The sequence below is a fragment of the Pongo abelii genome, chromosome 20 (genome assembly GCF_028885655.2).
Source record: "Pongo abelii isolate AG06213 chromosome 20, NHGRI_mPonAbe1-v2.0_pri, whole genome shotgun sequence".
NCBI lineage: Eukaryota > Metazoa > Chordata > Mammalia > Primates > Hominidae > Pongo > Pongo abelii.
This window is the reverse complement of record NC_072005.2, coordinates 19,450,285-19,470,418: the sequence shown is the minus strand read 5'-3', so window position 1 is coordinate 19,470,418 and position 20,134 is coordinate 19,450,285. Positions and strand designations below refer to the sequence as shown.

Here is a 20,134-nt window from a genome sequence, read left to right as displayed (position 1 = left end):
GCACGATCTTGGCTCACTGTAGCCACCACCTGCCAGGTTCAAGCAATTCTCCTGCCTCAGCCTCCCAAGTACCTGGGATTATAGGCACGTGTCGCCACGCCTGGCTAATTTTTGTATTTTTAGTAGAGACGGGGTTTCTCCATGTTGGCCAGGATGGTCTTGATCTCCTGACCTCATGATCAGCCCGCCTCGGCCTCCCAAGGTGCTGGGATTAAATATAATTTTTTTTAAAAGGAAAAGTAGGCTGAGGATGGTGGCTCATGCCTGTAATCCCAGTATTTTGGGAGGTCGAGGTTGGTGGATCACTTGAGGCCAGGAGTTCAAGACCAGCCTGGCCCCATCTCTACTAAAAATTCAAAAAAAAATTGAGTCACGTGTGGTGGTAGGTGCCTATAGTCCCAGATACTGGGGAGGTTGAGGCACAAGAATCACTTGAACCGGAAGGTGGAGGTTGTAGTGAGCCGAGATCACACCACTGCATTCCAGCCTAGGTGACAGAGTGAGACCCTGTCTCAAAAAATAAAAATAAAAAGAAATTAAAAAAATAAAAATAAGCCAGACATGGTGGCACGAACCTGTAGTTCCAGCTACTGGGTAGGCTGAAGCAAGAGAATTGCTTGAGCCTGGGAATTCAAGGTGACAGTGAACTATGATTGTACCACTGTACTTTCCAGCCTGGGCACAGAGTGAGAACCTGTTTCAAAAAAAAAAAAAAAAGGCCAAGCACAGTGGCTCATGTCTGTAATCCCAGCACTTTGGGAGGCTGAGGCAGGAGGATCACGAACCCAGGAGTTTGAGAGCAGCCTGGGCAAAATGGCAAAACCTCGTCTCTACAAAAAAAAAAAAAAATTAAACCTAGAGTTACCATATGACCCAGCAATTCCACTCCTGAGAGTATACACCAAAAAGAGTAGAGGGAAAAAAAAGAATGGCAAATAGTTATTCAAACAAAAGCAGGTACAAGAATATGTTCACAGCAGCACTATTGACCTTAGCCTCTGAAGGAAACAACCCAAATATCCATCAAACCATGAATGGATAAACAAAATGTGATATAGCCATACAATGGAATACTACTCAGTCATGAAAAGGAATAAAACACTGATTCATATTACAATACAGATGAACCTTGAAAACATGCCAAGTGAAAGAAGCCAGACACAAAAGACACAGATTTTGAGATTCCATTCATATGAAATGTCTAGAACAGGCAAATCCACAGAGACAGAAAGCAGATTAGTGGTTGCCAGGGACTGGGGAATGGGAATAGGGAGTGACCACCCAGTGGGCACAGAGTTTCCTTCTGGGGTGTTGAAAAAGTTCTGGAACTAGACAGAGGTGATGGCTGTACAACATTCTGATTGTACAGAATGCCACTGAAATGTACACTTTAAAATGGTTAATTTGGCTGGGCTCAGTGGCTGTAATCCCAGTAGTTTGGGAGGCTGATGTGGACAGATTGCTTGAGCTCAGGAGTTCAAGACCAGTCTGGGCAACATGGTGAAACCTTTTCTCTACAAAAAATACAAAAATTAGCCAGGCATGGTGGCATGTGCCTGTAGTCCCAGCCTACTGGGGAGGCTGGGGAGGGAGGATCACTTGAGCCTGGGAGGTCAAAGTTGCAATGAGCCAAGATCGCACCACTGCACTCCAGCCTGGGTGCCAGGGTGAGACCCTGTCTCAAAAAATAAAATAAATTTAGCTAGGCATGGTGGCACGTGCCTGTAATCCCAGCTACTCTGGAGGCTGAGGTAGGAGAATCACTTGCACCAGGCAGTTGGAGGTTGCAGTGAGCCGAGATCGCGCCACTGCACTCCAGCCTGGCGACAGAACGAGACTCTGTCTCAAAAAAAATAAAATAAAATAAAATAGGGCAGGCGCAGTGGCACATGCCTGTAATTCCAGCACTTTGGGATGCCAAGGTGGGTGGATCACCTGAGGTCAGGAGTTCAAGACCAGTCTGGCCAACATGGCAAAATCCCATCTCTACTAAAAAATACAAAAATTAGCCAGGCGTGGTGGCGGGCGCCTGTAATCCCAGCTACTTGGGAGGTTGAGGCAGGGAAAATTGCTTGAAACTGGGAGGTGGGTGTTGCAGTGAGCTGAGATGGCGCCACTGCACTCCAGCCTGGGTGACAGAGCAAGATTCCATCTCAAAAAAATAATAAAATAAAATAAAATGGTTAATTCTATGTTATGCGCAGTTTGTCTGAAAGAATAATTTATCTTGTGTCAGGCTCACAGGCATGGAACTGGAGGCAGGGACCTGGAGTATGTGGGGAAGCCTGTGGCTGGGTACCCAACCCTACTCTTGGTACTGTTTCTGGGGTTGCAATAGAAACTCACCTTTCTCGCAAAGGCTGCCCCCATAGCTGGGGAGGCAAAGGCAGACAAAGCCATTGACCTCATCAATACACGTGCCTCCATTCTCACAGGGGCTGCAGAGGCAGTCATCAATGTCTGGCAGAGAGGGGAAGAGACTGAGTTAGAGGTCAGCTTCCCCTTGGCTCTGAGCCCCCACAGGAAACTAAGCAGAAGATGGGGTCATGGTCCTACCATCCATCCTGGACCTAAGTGCAGCAGTCACAGTCTGCACAGATGGCCCAATGACTCTGCAGGCAAGGGGGTGGAACCTCATACAATTAACATAAATTAGCATTAATGAGAGCAGATGCCACTGGGGCAGCTGAGAGCCAGGATGTGCAGACTGTTCTACCTGACTCTAGAGAAGTGAAGGTTATACTCTCAAAAACAGGCTCATAGAATGCTGAAGCTGAAGTCTCTTTTAGGCATTTGCAAAGACTTGCACAGAGTCACAAAGCTGTTTGTGGGTAAAGCTAGATATTCATTGAGCTCCTTTTCTACTGGTCCATGTGTAGACAGTGCTTGAGGCATGTATGGCACTGGGCAAGTCACTTCCCCTCCTTGAAACTCAGCTTATTTTTTTGAAAATGGTAATAATAATGGGCTCCTACTCAAGGATGATTGTGAGTAGGGAAGCAATAGAAGAGCTCAATAAATTATATCATTTATATTTATTGTTATAATTCTGTAATCAGTCATGTGGTTGTGAAGGTTGTGAAGTCAAGATGACACATAGAGCTCAAAAAATTATGTCATTTATATTTGTTGTTGTAATTTCATAATTGGTAGTATTTCTTGTGTTGGGCTTTGAAGCTAGCACCCAACAGTTCTGGTGGCAGTGCTTATACCTCCCACCCACCCAGGAAATGGCAGGATCCCCAAAGGGCCTTTGCAGGGAGGAGTCTCAGACGTATAATTCCTTTGTCTTTTCCTTCCCACCTCTCACTGGTAGTAATGGGAGACAGCACACCAGAGATGAAAGCTCAGCTGTTTGATTCTGGTTCCACTAACTGGGCTGATTTAGCTGAATGCAAGGAGTGGGGTTTGGGAATGGAGCATCTGAAACCAGCTTTTTGTGATCTCTGAATTCTGAGGACATGGCTGCTGGGGTACAACCCAAGGCTCTGGAGTCAAACAAATTCAGATTCAGATCCTGAGTCTGGGGTACTCACCAATCTCACAGTTCTCCCCAGCGAAGCCCTGATCACAGCTACAGCCATACATGGTGCCATTGGCATTACATGTCCCTCCATGAAGACAAGGGTTGTTCTCACAGGGATCTGAGTGCACTGCAGGAGGGATGGGTAGTGTGGGGAAGAGTCAGGCCACAGATCTTTTGCCTTCCTGGAATCAAGACCCCAGGCCCCCAAACCGCTCTAATCAAACCCTCTCTATGGAGCCCTCTTTATAACTTCCCCAACCAGCGGTCACCAACTCCCTCTCATATGACCCCTGTTACGAGGAGTTTACTGCTTCCAGAAACCACCCCAAAGCATCTGGGGACTTCCCTGCCTGCAGCAAAGTCCTTCCTCAGACTGAACTGGAATGGGGCTCCCAGAGACCAGGGCTGCCTGAAGGACCTCGTAGAATGTCTTCTCCCAGAACATGGGCTTCAATGTCCTCCCTGACTTAAGTGTCCTCCCCCTCCTTTGGGCATACCCTGCTCATCACTGTGCTTCTCACGAATGGGGGCACAGGAGTGGACATAGGTTCTAGCCTGGGCAACAGACTGAAAAAAAAAAATCCTCATCCTGCTCCAGCCAACCCAGATCCTGTCAGGGCAGCATCTGACCATTCCACTGCCCAGTGGAATTAAATTTTTCTAAAAATTAAATTAAAAAAAAAAAAAAGAGGCCAGGTGCCATGGCTCATGCCTGTAATCCTAGCATTTTGGGAGGCCAAGACAGGTGGATCACCTGAGGTCAGGAGTTCGAGACCAGCCTGGCCAACATGGTGAAACCCCATCTCTACTAAAAATACAAAAAATTAGCTGGGCTTGGTGGCATGAGCCTGTAATCCCAGCTACTTGGGAGACTGAGGCAGGAGAATCCCTTGAATGCCAAAGGCGGAGGTTGCAGTCAGCCAAGATCGCGCCACTGCACTCCAGCCTGGGTGACAGAGTGAGACTCCATTTCAAAAAAAAAAAAAGAATGAAATGCTTCATTTTTTGCACAAGGGGCCATGCTAATCTCTGTATTGTTCTAATTATAGCATATGTGCTGCTGAAGCGAGCACTACTTTACTTTTTTTATTAGAACAATCGTTTCTTGTCTGTATCTTTCCCTAGAGCGCTGGTGTTCCATATGGCAGCCACATATAGATATTCACGCTTAAATCAATTAAAGTGAAATAAAAGTAAAAACGTCGTCCCTCAGTTGTCCTAGCCATTTTTCAAATTAGCGTGGATAGAGAACATTTCCATCCCTGGGAAAGTTCTAGAATGTTGCTCTAGGACGTCAGTTTTCAGAGGACAGGGGATTTGGTTTCAACATACGGTCTGTGACAAAGCAGGCACTCAGTAATTGCTTGCTAACGGAATGAAGGTAGCAGCCGGCCCTCCTGCGGTAGCTGAGGCCTGTCCCTGGAGTGGCCCCATGGATGGCAAAGGGTCTTGTGGATGGCAGGGCCAGTGGCTGGACGATGGCCCTGCACGTGTGTGCACACGCACAAGGCTGCCAGGCGGCGGGACACATGAGCCCCGCCAGGTGCCCCATGCTGCTGACACCTGCCCACGGACTGGCGGTGACTCAGTCACTCGCTGGTACTGCATTTATTTTTGGCTTCATTAGCATTTCTTCTGCAAGCGGCGGGTGGGTAGGTGCCTGGGTCTCCCCGGCACTGCCCGCCAATCTCCATCCTGCTATGGTTGGCTTCATTGTGGAGCCCAGGATCCAGAAAAGTCCAAGACAGACCCAGCCTCAGCCCAGGTGCAGCTCCAACCCCCGTTTCCTTAATGTTCCTATGTGGTCGCCCTGCCACCTCTCTGACTGCCCCTTCTCTATTTCTTTGGGCATTGAGCTTCTTCCCCTCTGATCATCTTTCCAGGGTTGATCCCCACCTAGCCCGTCTCTTCTCTCCTCACCACCACCCTAAGATTAATTTTTTTTTGGGGGGGGATGGAGTCTTGCTCTGTCCCCCAGGCTGGAGTGCAGCTGCATGATCATAGCTCACTGCAGCCGCAACCTCCCAGGGTCAAGCGGTCCTCCCACCTCAGCACCCCTGAGTAGCTGGGACCACAGGTATGCACCATGCCCGGCTAATTTTAAAATTTGTTTTGTAGGGACGGGGTCTCACTATGTTGCCAAGGCTGGTCTCCAATTCCTGGGCTCAAGTGATCCTCCGCCTCAGCCTCCCAAAGTGCTGGAATTACAGGTGTGAGCCATCACGCCTGGCCTCATGTACTTTTTATGCCAATGAGCTAAGCATTTCGCAGCCTAGTGGCTGAGACAGAAGCTCTGTTTTCCGGCCAGGTGCGGTGGCTCACGCCTGTAATCCCAGCACTTGGGGAGGCTGAGGCGGGCAGATCACTTGAGTCAGGAGCTTGAGACCAACCTGGTCAACATGGTGAAACCTCATCTCTACTAAAAGTATAAAAATTAGCCAGGCATGGTGGTGCACGCCTACGATCCCAGCTACTCAGGAGGCTGAGGCACGAAAATCACTTGAACCTGGGAGGCGGAGGTTGCAGTGACCTGAGATCACCACTGTACTCCAGCCTGGGCGACAGAGAAAGACTCTGTCTCAAAAAAAAAAGAAAAAGAAACCCTGTGTTCAGACGACCTGGATTCAAACCCCAGCCTTGACACTCCCTTAGTTGCATGGCTGCACAAGGCACTTGACCTCTCTGTGCCTGTCTCCCTATCTACAAAGTAAGGATCACACTGGAGCTTTTCCCACAAGGACATTAAAAGGATTAACCAAGATAACTCCAGTGAAGTGCTTTGAATAAGCCAAGCACACTGGCAGTAACCCATAAGTGTCAGCCTTTATCGATACAAGCGGCCCTGCCCCCAGGTCAGCCTGCCTCCTGGACATCTAAGAAAAAAATATCTGCCAGGCGCTACAGCCCACGTCTGTAATCCCAACACTTTGGGAGGCCAAGGCAAGAGGATCACTTGAGCCCAGGAGTTTGAGACCAGCCTGGATAACATAGGGAGACCCCATCTCTACACACACACACACACACACACACACACACACACACAGCTGGGTGTGGTGGTTGCATGCCTGTAGTCCAAGCTACTGGAGAGGCTGATGTGGGAGGATCACTTGAGCCTGGGTGCAGTGAGCTATGATTGCACCACTGCACTCCAGCCTGAGCAACAGACCAAGACCCTGTCTGGAAAAAAAAAAAAAAAAAAAAGGAAAAAAAAAAAAAAAGATCCCACCCCAACACAGCCCAGAAGTGACAGGCTGTATGATGAAACCTGCATCAGCTATTTCCATCATCATGACACTTTGCCTTCAATAAAACGGGCACCAGCTTGGGCAACATGGCAAAACCCTGTCTCTATAAAAAATACAAAAATTAGCCAGGCCTGTTGGTGCACACCTGGTCCCAGCTGCTTGGGAGCCTGAGGCAGAAGGATCACCTGAGCCTGGGGAGGTCAAGTCTGCAGTGAGCCATGATCCTGCCACTGCACTCGAGCCTAGGTGACAGAGTGAGACCCTTTCTAAAAAAAAAAAAAAAAAAAAAAAAAAAAAAAAAAAAAAAGGTGGGGGTGGGGGGCTGTGGTAGTTAAACATCAATGGTGTTAATAAAAGTGTGCAACTCGACTGGGTGCTATGGCTCACAGCTGTAATCCCAGCACTTTGGGAGGCCAAGGCAGGTGGGTCACCTGAGGTCAGGAGTTCGAGACCAGCCTGGCCAACATGGTGAAACCCTGTCTCTACTAAAAATACAAAAATTAGCCAGGCATGGTGGCGGGAGCCTGTAATCCCGTCTACTCAGAAGGCTGAGGCAGGAGAATCACTTGAACCTGGGAGGCGGAGGTTGCAGTGCGCTGAGATCGCACCACTGCACTCCAGGCTGGATGACAGAGTGAGACTCAGTCTCAAGAAACAAACAAAAAAAAAGTGTGTAACTCAGAAAAAAAGACTTATTAATCAGCTGCTTGTTTTGTTTTGTTAGTTTGACTTCATGCAGGGTCTCGCGGTGGAACTATCATAGCTCACTGCAGCCTGGCTAATTTCTTTTTATTTTTAGTAGAGATGGGGTCTTGCTGTGTTGGCCAGCCTGGTCTTAACTCTTGAGCTCAAGTGATTCTCCCACCTCAGCCTCCCAAAGGGCTAGGATGACAGGCATGAGCCATCGCATACAGCCTCTTTTTTGTTTGTTTCTAAATTTCATTTGGCCAAAAAACTCAGCTTAATTTGGCAGAACCTAAGAAGGGCTGGAATTTGCAGGCTGAGCTAAGGCTGACCTGGCCCCAGGGAGAACAGGGCAGGCTGACTTGGGCTCCAATTGAGGTTTGACCACTGATTAGCCAAGTGGCGTTTTACCTCCCTGAGCCTCGGTTTGCTATCTGTAGAATGGGGGTGATTCTCGCCCCTTGCATGCCTCCCCAGCACCCACTTTCCCTGTGGCTCGAGGTCCCCCACGAGTCAAATCACTGAATTCACATTTGTCCAGGAAACCCTCCCTGCCACGCCTCCTCCCTCTGGTCTCGCCTGGGAGGCATCTGTGTCCTGCTCTGTCTTCCCCAGACTCGGGGAATCCTGGAAAGCCAGTCCCTGGGCATCACACCACTGTCCAGCTCAAAGCAGATGTAGACATGGCTTGTAACTGAACTCATTCCCCAAATCAGACTCTACTCAATGCCTCACCACTCCCACATTTTGTTTTTGTTTTTGACAGAGTCTCACTCTGTCACCCAGGCTGGAGTGCAGTGGTACGATCTCAGCTCACTGCAACCTCCACTTCCCGGGTTCAAGCGATTCTCATGCCTCAGCTTCCCCAGTAGCTGGGATTACAGGTATGTGCCACCACACCCGGCTAATTTTTATATTTCCAGTAGAGACGGAGTTTTGCCATGTTGGCCAGGCTGGTCTTGAACTCCTGACCTCAAGTGATCTGCCCGCCTCGGCCTCCCAAAGTGCTGGGATTACAGGCGTGAGGCACCATGCCCGGCCACTCACCACTCTCGCATTTTGTTCATTGGGATGTATGCTCTGTGCCCAAAATTGATCAAGCGCTACTTCATCTCCCGGCCTTTGCCAGTGCTCGTTCCTCTGCCAGGAATGTCCTTTCTGAAACTCAACTCCACCTGATAAGCTCCTACCTCCAGCGTCATGCCCCACTAGAAAGCTTCCAGATCCCCAGGGACAACCATTCCTCCCTGCTCTGGGCTCCCCCAGCCCCTGCTCCCCAAGCCCTGACCATGGAGAGCTGGACAGAGCCCTGGGACTTTGTACTCACCCTCCTCCACACCTGCATTCGTAGGGGTCCCTGGCAGGGCTGGCTCCTCTCCACTTGCCACCTCCTCCCAGAAGCTCTCTACGCCCGGGCTCCCTGCCAGGACCTCCAGTTCAAAGTCCTCTATGCCCAGAGTGACAGGCAGCAGGGTGCTGGAGGGGTCCCACGGTACAGTAGGCTCCCCTGAGGAAACTGAGGCAGACTCGCCCACACCGGCTGCAGTCGGTGTCCCAGAAGGAACAGCCGGTTTCCCCAGGGGACTGCTCTGATGTGGAGGCGCTAAAGCTCCTGATGTTCCCTGGGTCTCCACCTGGTCCTCTGGCTCTGGGTGGGGTTGGGAGCTTGAGGAGCCCAGTGTAGACATGGCTGGAACTCCAACCTTGTCTCCCTGCTCCAGGGTCGTGAGGGGTGTCACAATGCTTGTATCCAGGGCCACCCGAGGGCTCAAGATGGTGCTTTCGGCTTCTTCAAACACCTGGGATCCAGGTTCCCAAATTCCACTAGCATCACTGGGGGCCGGCGTGACTGTGGAATCCGTGAGATTCACAGTGGGTCCTTCATCTGTAGCAACCCAAGGCTCCAAACTTGGGGTGACTTTGGGTACCAAGAAGACTCCAGGGGTCCCCAGGGGGGCAGATGGGGAACTTGCATCCAGCCCTTTGCTGTACACTGAGGGCCAGGGGTCCTGCACCTCATCTACAGTGGCCTGCAAGCCAGAAGTGGGGCTTTCTGCTGTGTTGAAGATCCCAGACTCAGACCCTGAGATACCCCTGAGGCCTGTTGGCTCAGTGGCAGTCACAGTGGCTGTCTCAGTGGGGACAAAACCTACAGCCACATTCCTGTTTGCAGAAGGCCATGGGCTGGCGCTGGAGTGCTCAGCTTTGTTGACCTGAAAAGGGCTGGTCTCCTCAGTTTCTCTGAAGTCTGCCCTGGGGGACACAGGTGTTGTGGGCATGGCCTCTCCACCCTGTCCTGTCGGAGTCGAAGAGGGAGGCAGGGAATACACCTTGGTCTCTGCAGCAGGGGAGGGTGGAGCCGTGGCCGTGGCCTCACCATGTGCCTCAACTCTATTGGCCTCAGTGGAGATGGGGGTGGGGTGTGGTAGCATCCACTCTTTGGGACCACGCAGCATGGCCATCATAGGGAGATCTGGGGAGGTGGCCACGGGGAATGCCTCCCAGGGGGCAGGGCTGGGAGCTGAGACAGTGGCCTCCAAGGGGGACCAAAACAGGTCTGGGGTGGCTGGCCTGGCAACGGGGCCCTCAGCTTTCTCTAGCTCCAGGACAGGGGCGCTGCTGTGGCCTGAGATGCTAGGTGGGACCATGGTCGGGGGCCACAGCCAGGGCTCTGGGGAGCTCTTGCCACCAGTGGAACCTGCAACAACATCAAGGCAATCATTACAATGATCTCTCAGCAGCCCCTTTGGTTGGACTCCAGGCCCAAGGGAGAGGGGGCTTCTGGGGCCAGAGGACCCAGCTGGGATTCGGAGCTTCCTCCCTCATCCTGAGTGTAGCCATGGCTACCTCTCCACCCTCACCTCCAGATCCCCAGGTAGGTCCCGCCTCCCCCAGAGCAACTTACCAGCTCCAGGCATATCCACCTCATTGGTCAGATCAGCCCAGGGGCTCCGGCTCTGGCCACTGCCCAACATCTCTGTGACTGCCATGGCCAACGGAGGCTCCATTTGGTTCCCTGCAGCCTCTGAGGTAGGGGGCTGGGCGCTGGCCTCCATCCCACTTTGTAGCCCCAGCTCCGGTTCCTGCTGCTGGAAGTAGCGCCCATTCAACCCTTTGAAGCGCCCCCTTCTCCTAGGCGTAGGGTCAGTTGGAGCCACCTCCGTGTGTGAACTTGCTGCACTACCTGCCCCCATGTCACTAGGGCTGGGGGCCACCGTGCTTAGCCACACTTCCCCAGTGGGCCATGAGGCCAGCATGGGGTCCCCAGGGGTAGGGCTGAGGGTCTGTTGAGACTCCTGCTTCTCCTCCAAGATCAGGGGTTCTTCTTCCCCACTGGACACTAGAGGCTCCTGGAAGTCAGGGGTGACCACCTCTTCCTCCTCCAGGGTGGGCTCCAGTTCTCTAACTGGGGGCCCCTCTGCTGACAGAATCTCCCCCTCATCCCCAGAGGATGGGGTCTCTAGGTCTCCATGTTGTGATGTGGGGTGATGAGCTGTGGGAGAAAGCAGAAGAGGTTGTGTTAGGCCCAGGGGTTGCCTGGGAAGTTCTGCTTGAAGTCTACCCACTTTCCAGCATGCTGCAGCACAAGCCTTCTGTGCACCTCTGTCTCTCCTAAGTGGTTTCTGAGATTCCCCCAGCCTGGGAGAGGGAAGTGCAAAGTTTTCACCTCCACTGTTCAGGCTGGGGACCACCTGAGCCACTATCAGTGTCAGAGTCAACTGGCTGCAGTGAGGACTCAAGAGAATTTGGACCAGGCGCGGTGGCTCACATCCGTAATCCCAGCACTTTGGGAGGCCAAGGCGGGTGGATCACTTGAGGTCAGGAGTTCAAGACCAGCCTGGCCAACATGGTGAAACCCCGTCTCTACTAAAAATACAAAAATTAGCTGGGCGTGGTGGCGCATTCCTGTAGTCCCAGCTGCTCCAAAGTCTGAGGCAGGAGAATCGCTTGAACATGGGAGGTGGAGGTTGCAGTGAGCCGAGATCACACCACTGCACTCCAGCCTGGGTGACAGAGAGACTCTGTCTCAAAAGAAAAAAAAAAAGACAATTTGGCTCATGGGCAAAGCTCAGGCAGTGTCCAACTCTCATGAACTTGGGTCTGCCTGTTGAGGGGTTCAACTCAACCTTGGTGACGGATCCTCCCCTGGTACAGGTGGTGCCCCGTGGGCATGGTATGCCCATGCCAGGACTGGGGCAGCTTACTTAGAGGACTTGACTCCTTGGGGTTGATGCTTGCAGCTTCCAAAGCTGTCCCCACTGCCCCCCAACAAGGGCGAGTGTCATCCCTGCTCCCACATCCGGTGTGGAGCCCAGAGGTGGCCAATTGAGGCATTATCTCTTTCACGGGGGTGTGTCTGCGTATGGCGTGGCTCTAGGTAGAGTATGCCCCACCCAGGGGCTTGTCTTTCAAGGTTATGGGGCCTCCGGACCTCAGGAGATACAGCCCACCCAGCAAAGGTGACTCCCCACCAGAGTGGCCTCCTCTGGAGCCCTGTTCTTTCCCCAGGACGGGGCTCCTAGGGAAAGACTTGTCGTAAGGGGTGTGGCCTTCACCCGGGGGCGTGGCCCTCACTCAGGGACGTGGCTTATCACAAAGCGAGCTTCCACGTGTCTCTCCCTTGTCTTGGCGAGGTTTTTAGGGACGTGGCCTTCGCCAAAGTGAAAGCCCTGGGGGCGCGGCCACCAGGGGACGCACGCACCTCGGAAGCAGTAGGCGTCGAAGCGCTCGGCGGGTGAGGGGAAGCCGGTCCGGTTAGCGAAGCGGTAGACGGTGCGCACGCCCGGGGCTGGGCCCCCGCAGCGCCGGCGCGGCGTCTGGATCGGGTAGCGCACGCTGCCGTCGGCCAGCCAGCCCGGGTCGCACTGGTCCAGGCCCTCATGCCAGGCCAGGTGCAGCTGTCCCACCGAGGCCAGCGCGGCACCCTGGCGGCGGCACTGTGCACGCGCGCCGGCCAGTGTCAGGCGGCGGGCCGGGCCCACGTAGAAGACTTCGCCTGTGGGAGGGGCGGGTGGAGGTCAGGGGGGCTGGGGAACCCTTCCCTGGAGCCCAGGAAGTGGGTCCAACTCCAAGTAGTTCCGACCTGGACGTGTTAGGGTGGTGGTTAGAAGAGGCGGTGACAACCGCAGCTGTGCGTCCAGCTCTGGGACCATCCTTGTCCTTACCTCTCATGCAGAGCTAAGCCTTTTTACAAATGGAGTAACTCAGGCCCTGGGCAAGTCGGGCTTCAGAGAGAGGGAGGGGCTTAGTGAAGGGGGCTCACAGGGGAGGAAGGGGATAGGGACAGGGAGGCAGGCAGGGGACAGGGGATTAGAGAGGGAAAGAGGATCAGAGAGAGGAAGGGGGCAAAGGGAGGGAGGGGGACTCAGGGAGGCATGGAAAGCTCAGAAAATGAGTGGAATCATGTCTTGGTTGCAGGTTTAGGGAGGTATAAGACAGGGGAGTTGCATAAGGACCTGGGAGGATGGGAGTTGGGGAGAATAATAGAGGCTCAAAGAGAGGCAGAGGGGCCGGGTCCTGCCAGTCCCAGACTTACCCCCCAGCTCCCGGGCAAAGCAATACACATCGTAGAGTTCCTGTGGGTTGCGCCTCCCATAGCTCCGAACCCCTGGAAGGCTGCTACGGTCGCCATAGCAACCAGGACGGGACTGGGTGATAGGATACCTGACAACACAAGGGGAGGAGCCCTCTCAGATGTGTGCTCCTGGAGCTCCCAAGGAACCTCCTTCCCCATGGGCTAGTCTTCATCTCCCTGCCCTGTGTATCCCCCTCACCGAACAGTGCGGTCAGAGAGCCAGCCAGCATCACAGTTGTCAAAGCCATCCTCAAAGGCAGCCTGTAGATGCCGAGGGGCTGCAATGATGGCTGAGCTGAGACGGCAGGCCTCCTGGGCCTCAGTGAAGGTCAGTGCATAGCGGTCCCGGGCTGCCCGGTAGTGGAACACAACACCTGTGGGGGAACATCCAGGATGGGGGGACAGTCAACTTATGCTGGAATCTTCAAGAACAGACCTACCTCTTGCAGAATGACCCCCCACCCCTGTCTGATAATAATAGACCTAGCGCCAGGCACAGTGTGGGTCGAGGGTGGGGAGCAAGATCCATATGCCCCCGTTTTACAGATGACGAAACTGATAACAATGGCCATAAAGGGTTACAAGTTAGCAAATATTTACAATGTGAAAAGCATTTACGGCAGGTCAGGCACGGTGGCTCACTTCTGTAATCCCAGCACTTTGGGAGGCCAAGGTGAGCGGATCACTTTAGGTCAGGAGTTCGAGACCAGCCTGGCTAACATGGTGAAACCCTGTCTCTACTAAAAATACAAAAAATAGCTGGGCGTGGTGGCACGCATCTGTAATCCCAGCTACTCAGGCGGCTGAGGCCGGAGAATCGCTTGAACCCAGGAGGCAGAGGTTGCAGTGAGCCGGGATTGAGCCACTGCACTCCAGCCTGGGAGACAGAACAAGACTCCATCTCAAAAAAACTAAAACATTAAAAAAAAAGAAAAGCATTTATAAGCATTATCTTATTGAACTCTTACAACAAATCTGATTGTTCCAGAGGAGGAAACTTGGGTCAGAAAGGTTGAGGGACAGGTCCAGGCCCACGCAGCAAATAAGAAACAGAACCAGAATTCAAATTCAGAGAGATCTGACTCCAAAGATAGCACTCTTCATGCCCAGGGTTAGGCCCTGGAGGTGGCAGGAGGTGTGGAGAAGGCTGACAGAGAGTTTCTGCTTTTAGGAATTAAGTGCATGCGCTGAAAGGGAAGCACAGGCAGCAATGGGAGACCAAATGTGGTTCTTGTTTATTTATTTATTTATTATTTATTTATTTATTTTATTTTATTTATTTTTTGAGACGGAATCTCACTCTGTCGCCAGGCTGGAGTGCAGTGGCGCGATCTCAGCTCACTGCAAGCTCTGCCTCCCAGGTTCATGCCATTCTCCTGCCTCAGCCTCCCGAGTAGCTGGGACTACAGGCGCCTGCCACCACGCCCAGCTAATTTTTTTGTATTTTTAGTAGAGACAGGTTTCACCGTGTTAGCCAGGATGGTCTCGATCTCCTGACCTCGTGATCCGCCTACCTCGGCCTCCCAAAGTGCTGGGATTACAGGCGTGAGCCACTGCGCCCAGCCCAAATGTGGTTCTTGCCTGGCCTAGAAATGTGGTCCTGGAAGGCTTCCTGGAGGAGGTGACATGTAAGCCAGGATGTGAAGCACCCGTAACAGGCTCACTGTGATTCAAATTCTGATTTAGGGATGAAAGAAATGGCTGAACAAGACAATGAAATGAAACACTTTGCTCCGTCTTATCCAACTGAGAGCCCTGTGTCCTCAGCATTGGACCAGTACCGTGTAGGTGCTCAATAAATGTTTGGCTGAATGTCCAGGCATAGCAGCTCACGCCTGTAATCCCAGCGCTTTGGAAGACCGAGGCAGGCAGATCGCTTGAGGCTAGGAGTTGGAGACCAGCCTGGCCAATGTGGTGAAACCCTGTCTCTACTAAAAATACAAAAATTAGCCAGGTGTGGTTGTGTGCACCTGTAATCCCAGCTACTCCAGAGGCTGAAGCAGGAGAATCGCTTGAACCCACGAGGCAGAGGTTGCAGTGAGCCAAGATCGCACCACTGAACTCCAGCCTGGGTGACAGAGTGAGAATCTGTCTCAAACAACAACAAAAAGAGTTTGGCTGAATGAATGAAATTGAAGTTACCTAGATGTGGAATTCACTTGCCTCACCACCAATCAGTTTTGTTGTTGTTGTTGTTATGAGCTTTTATCAATTTTCAGAAATGAGGCCTCTGAAAGGGGATGACTGGTTGACTCCATAAACTATGTGATAAGACACTGTGTCCCCAGTTCACAGTTTGGGGGCATGCAGGTTAAGCCCCAAGACAGGAATCAGGGACTTGCCCAAGGTCAATGTAAGTTAAGGGAAACAGGTTTCCCAGCAGGAGTCCACAGGATGTTTGCTGTACAATAATCCATTCACTGAGTCATTTATTGAGCATCTACTGTGTGCCAAACCCTGTTCTTTATTTTTAGTTTTTGACCATTTATTTATTTATTTATTTGAGTCAGGGTCTGCCTCTGTCACCCAGGCTGAAGTGCAGTGGTGTGATCTCAGCTCACTGCAGCTTCCAACCTTCCAGGCTCAAGTGATCCTCCCACCTCAGCCTCCTGACGAGCTGAGACTACAGGCGCACACTAGCATGCCCTGCTAATATATTTTTTAAAATTTTGTAGAGACGGGGTCTCACCATCTTGCTCAGGCTGGTCTTGAACTCCTGGGCTCAAGCAATCGTCCTGCCTTAGTCTTTCAAAATGCTGAGATTAGAGGTGTGAGCCACCACATCTGGCTTATTTAGTTGTATTATTATTATTATTTTTTTTAAGACGGAGTTTCGCTCTTGTTGCCCAGGCTGGAGTGCAATAGCGCGATCTCGGCTCACCTCAACCTCCACCTCCTGGGTTCAAGCGATTCTCCTGCCTCAGCCTCTCAAGTAGCTGGGGTTACAGGAATGTGCCACCATGCCCGGCTAATTTTTGTATTTTTAGTAGAGAAGGGGTTTCACCATCTTGGCCAGGCTGGTCTCGAACTACTGACCTCATGATCCACCCGCCTCGACCTCCCAAAATGCTAGGATTACAGGCGTGAGCCACCGCACCCAGCCATATTATTATTATTTTTGAGACAGGGTCTTGCTCTGTTGCCCAGGCTGGAGTGCAGTGGCATGATCAGGGCTCCCTGCAGCCTCGATCTCTTGGGACTCAAGCAATCCTCCCACCTCAGCCTCCTGAGTAGCTAAGACTACAGGAACACACCACCATGCCTGGCTAATGTTTTGGAATTTGGAATTTTGTATAGACAAGGTCTCACTGTGTTGCCCAGCCTGATCTCAAACTCCTGAGCTTAAGTGATTCTCCTGCCTTGGTCTCCCAAGGTGCTGGGATTACAGACATGAGCCACTGGGCCCCCATCCCCGTTTTTTGTTTGTTTGTTTGTTTTTTTTAATAGAGACAGGGTCTTGCTATGTTGCCCAGGCTGGTCTTGAATTCCTGGCTCAAGCGACCCTTCCTCTTCAGCCTCCCAAAGTGCTGAAACTACAGGTGTGCACTACCACACGCAGCTCAACAAGAAGAATTTAATAAAGGAATTGGTTGCCCAGCGCAGTGGCTCACGCCTGGTAATCTCAGCACTTTGGGAGGCCAAGGTGGGCAGATCACGAGGTCAGGAGATCGAGACCATCCTGGCTAACACGGTGAAACCCCGTCTCTACTAAAAATACAAAAAATTAGCCAGGCGCTGTGGCGGGCGCCTGTAGTCCCAGCTACTCAGGAGGCTGAGGCAGGAGAATGGTGTGAACCCGGGAGACGGAGCTGGCAATAAGCTGAGATCGTGCCACTGCACTCCAGCCTGGGCGACAGAGCGAGACTCCATCTCAAAAAAAAAAAAAAAAAAAAGAATTGGTTAAACAGGTATTTAAGAATTGTTCCTGCTTAATATTTAATATACATTTTTAATTAGCTTACTTTTTAAAAATTGCCTCACTTAGAAAAAAACTTAAGCTTATTTTACAAGGAATTTTTTATTTCTATTTTAAATAGAAAGCCAGTATCCTTTGTCTTACATAAAATCAGATAACCATAAAATTGACTCCAAGCAAAATCCTGCCTAGACGGAGGATGCAGTGAGCTTAGATAGCACCACTGCACTCCAGCCTGGGCAACAAGAGTGAGACTCCATCTCAAAACAAACAAACAAAAATCCTGCCTAGATATTGTGGCCCCCAGAAGTCTGAGCTGGAGACTCCTCTCTCACAGCTAAAAAAGAGAGGTGTTAAAGACAAGATAGTACCCATACCGATACAGACTTTTTTTTTCTTTTGAGGCAGAGTCTCGCTGTGTGGCCCAGGCTGGAGTGCAGTGGCTCGATCTCAGCTCACTGCAACCTCCGCCTCCTGGGTTCAAGCAGTTCTCCTGCCTCAGCCTCCCAAGTAGCTGGGATCACAGGCATGCATCACCATGCCTGGCTAATTTTTTTTTTTTTTTTTTTTTAAAGACGAGGTTTCACCATGTTGGCCACGCTGGTCTCAAACTCCTGACCTCAACTGATCCACACGCCTCGGCCTCCCAAAGTACTCAGATTATAGGCACCATAAAGACTTTATGACTTTATCAGAAGAATTGAAAGGGAATCCCTGTTCAGAGAGTGATTTCTTTCCTTTTTTTTTTTTTTTGTGACAGAGTCTCCCTCTGTCATCCAGGCTGGAGTGGAGTAGCCTCAACCTCCCGATCTCAAATGATCCTCCCACCTATGCCTCCCAAGTAGCTGGACTACAGGCATATGCCACCATGCCCGGCTAATTTTTGTATTTTCTGTGGAGACGAGGTTTCACCATGTTACCCAGGCTGGTCTCGAACTCCTGTGCTCAAGCAATCCACCTGCCTTGGCCTGCCAAAGTGCTGGGATTACAGGCATGAGACACCAGGCCAGGTCTCAGGGAGTGATTTCTAAGGTGACATTCAGTGGGTGGGCTCCAGGCTCAGCCCTCCCTCTCCCAGGCCCCCGGCCCCTCCTTTGCCCCCAACTGACCTGTCACCTCCAAGGGCACCAGGTCCTGCTCATCCTCGATGCCCCTCACCACCTGGCAGCGGTACAGCCCAGAGTCGCTGGCCCTGAGTGGCCCCAGGAGTAGTGTGGCGTTGGCTCGGCGCCGGGGGTAGGAAGGCAGTGACACTCGTCCCTGCCAGCTTTTGGCCACCCTCACGACGTTGTCCTTGGCCACCAGGATGGGCAAGTCCTGTCGCTGGCCCGACGCAGTCCGCACCTTGGTCCACTTTATCCGAGGGGCATCTTGGGCTGCGCTTGGCCGTGGCTGCAGGGTAAAGAGACAGGGCAGGGCCACCAGCTCCGCCAGCGCAGCCCGTACTGACCCAGACCCCAGCTTCTGCATGTGGAGCCCCCTTTCGCTGGCATCGGCGATATCCTGTGTGCCTGGGTTGGAGAAGGTGGAAAGAGGGCCTGATTCAGAGGCAAGAACCAAGCAGGGACTACTATTTCCCTCTTTTAAAAAAAATTTTAAAAAGGGCTGAGCCAGAATTTGAAGCTAAGGCCACTTGACCTCAGAATCCAAGCAGTGGCTAGACGCGATAGCTCATGCCTGTAATCCCAGCACTCTGAGAGACCGAGGCGGGCAAATCACCTGAGGTCAGGAATTTGAAACCAGCCTGACCAACATGGAGAAACCCTGTCTTTACTAAAAATACAAAATTAGCTGGGTGTGGTGGCACATGCCTGTAATTCCAGCTACTCGGGAGGCTGAGGCAGGAGAATCGCTTGAACCCAGGAGGCAGAGGTTGCGGTGAGCCAAGGTCGCACCATTGCACTCCAGCCTGGGCAACAAGAGCGAAACTCCATCTCAAAAAACAAAACAACACTATTTTTAGAGATTGAGTCTCACTCTATCGCCCAGGGTAGAATGCAGTGACACGATCATGATTCACTGCAGCCTCAAGCTCCTAGGCTCAAGCAATCCTCTCACCTCAGCCTCCGGAAAGTGCTGGGATTATAGGTATGAGCCACTGTGCCCAGCCCCTTATTATTATTATTATTTTATTTATTTATACTTTTGAAATGGAGTCTCGCTCCATCTCCCAGGCTGGAGTGCAGTGGCATGATCTCAGCTCACTGCAACCTCTGCCTCCTAAGTTCAAGCAATTCTCCTGCCTCAGCCTCCCCAGTAGGTGGGATTACAGGTGCGTGCCACCACACCTGGCTAATTTTTGCATTTTTAGTAGAGATGGGTTTCACCGTGTTGGCCAGGCTGGCCTCCAATTCCTGACCTCAACTGATCCACCTACCTTGGCCTCCCACAGTTCTGGGATTATAGGGCTGAGCCACCACACCCAGCCTTATTATTATTTTTTTGAGTGTGACTCTGTCACCCAGGCTGGAGTGGAGTGGCATGATCTTGGCTCACTGCAACCTTTGCCTCCCAGGTTCAAGCGATTCTCATGCCTCAGCCTCCCGAGAAGATGGGATTACAGGCATGTGCCACCACACCTGGCTAATTTTTGTATTTTCTGTAGAGACAGAGTTTCACCATGTTAGGCAGGCTAGCCTGGAACCCCTGACCTCAAGTGACCTGCCTGCCTCAGCCTCCCAAAGTGCTAGAATTATAGGCATAAACCACTGTGCCTAGCCCCTCACTTTATTTTTATAAGGACAGGGATTTCACTCCGGTGCCACTGACTCACTGTATGGCCCCGGGAGAGGCATTTTCCTTCCCTGAGCCCCAGTTTTTCTGAAAGGTAAAGCAAGAGACAGCTAATGAAAAGGAAATGGTGTTTGTGGAGTACCGTCTTTATAACAGGCACTTTATAGCAATCAGCTCATTTGATTTTCATAACCATCTGCAGAGTAGCAAAGTCTCATTCTCTTTGGGGGGAGTTGAGGAAACTGAAGTTCAGAGAAATAATTATACTTGCCTAAGGTCACAGACCAAATCTGTGAGGGATTTCTAAAACCTGGGCTCTTGACCACCAGTAGAGGGACACAGACCTTTATTTCCATCGCTCCACCCTTGGCAGACATCACTAATCAATCTCTGCACTATTCTCATTTCTTTCTTTCTCTCCAGTTCATCTGAGCAAAACGATGAGAGGCGGGAAT

At 51.6% G+C, this 20,134-nt stretch overlaps 1 protein-coding gene and 1 pseudogene across 2 annotated transcripts in view; both read right to left on the bottom strand.

Annotated features, from left to right (window-relative positions):
* The window catches only part of NCAN (neurocan), a 40,431-nt gene that overhangs the window by 15,026 nt on the left and 5,271 nt on the right, over window positions 1-20,134 (bottom strand). For both annotated transcript variants that reach the window (XM_024237134.3, XM_054538763.2), the window contains 8 exons: window positions 18,056-18,457; window positions 13,230-13,404; window positions 12,992-13,119; window positions 12,158-12,451; window positions 10,361-10,948; window positions 8,783-10,153; window positions 3,537-3,653; window positions 2,347-2,460 (listed from right to left, as the gene is read on the bottom strand). In XM_024237134.3, coding sequence (XP_024092902.3) covers window positions 2,347-2,460; window positions 3,537-3,653; window positions 8,783-10,153; window positions 10,361-10,948; window positions 12,158-12,451; window positions 12,992-13,119; window positions 13,230-13,404; window positions 18,056-18,457 — 3,189 coding nt within the window. The remainder of the gene's footprint in view (window positions 1-2,346; window positions 2,461-3,536; window positions 3,654-8,782; window positions 10,154-10,360; window positions 10,949-12,157; window positions 12,452-12,991; window positions 13,120-13,229; window positions 13,405-18,055; window positions 18,458-20,134) is intronic.
* Window positions 4,500-4,599, bottom strand: LOC112130278 (U6 spliceosomal RNA; annotated as a pseudogene).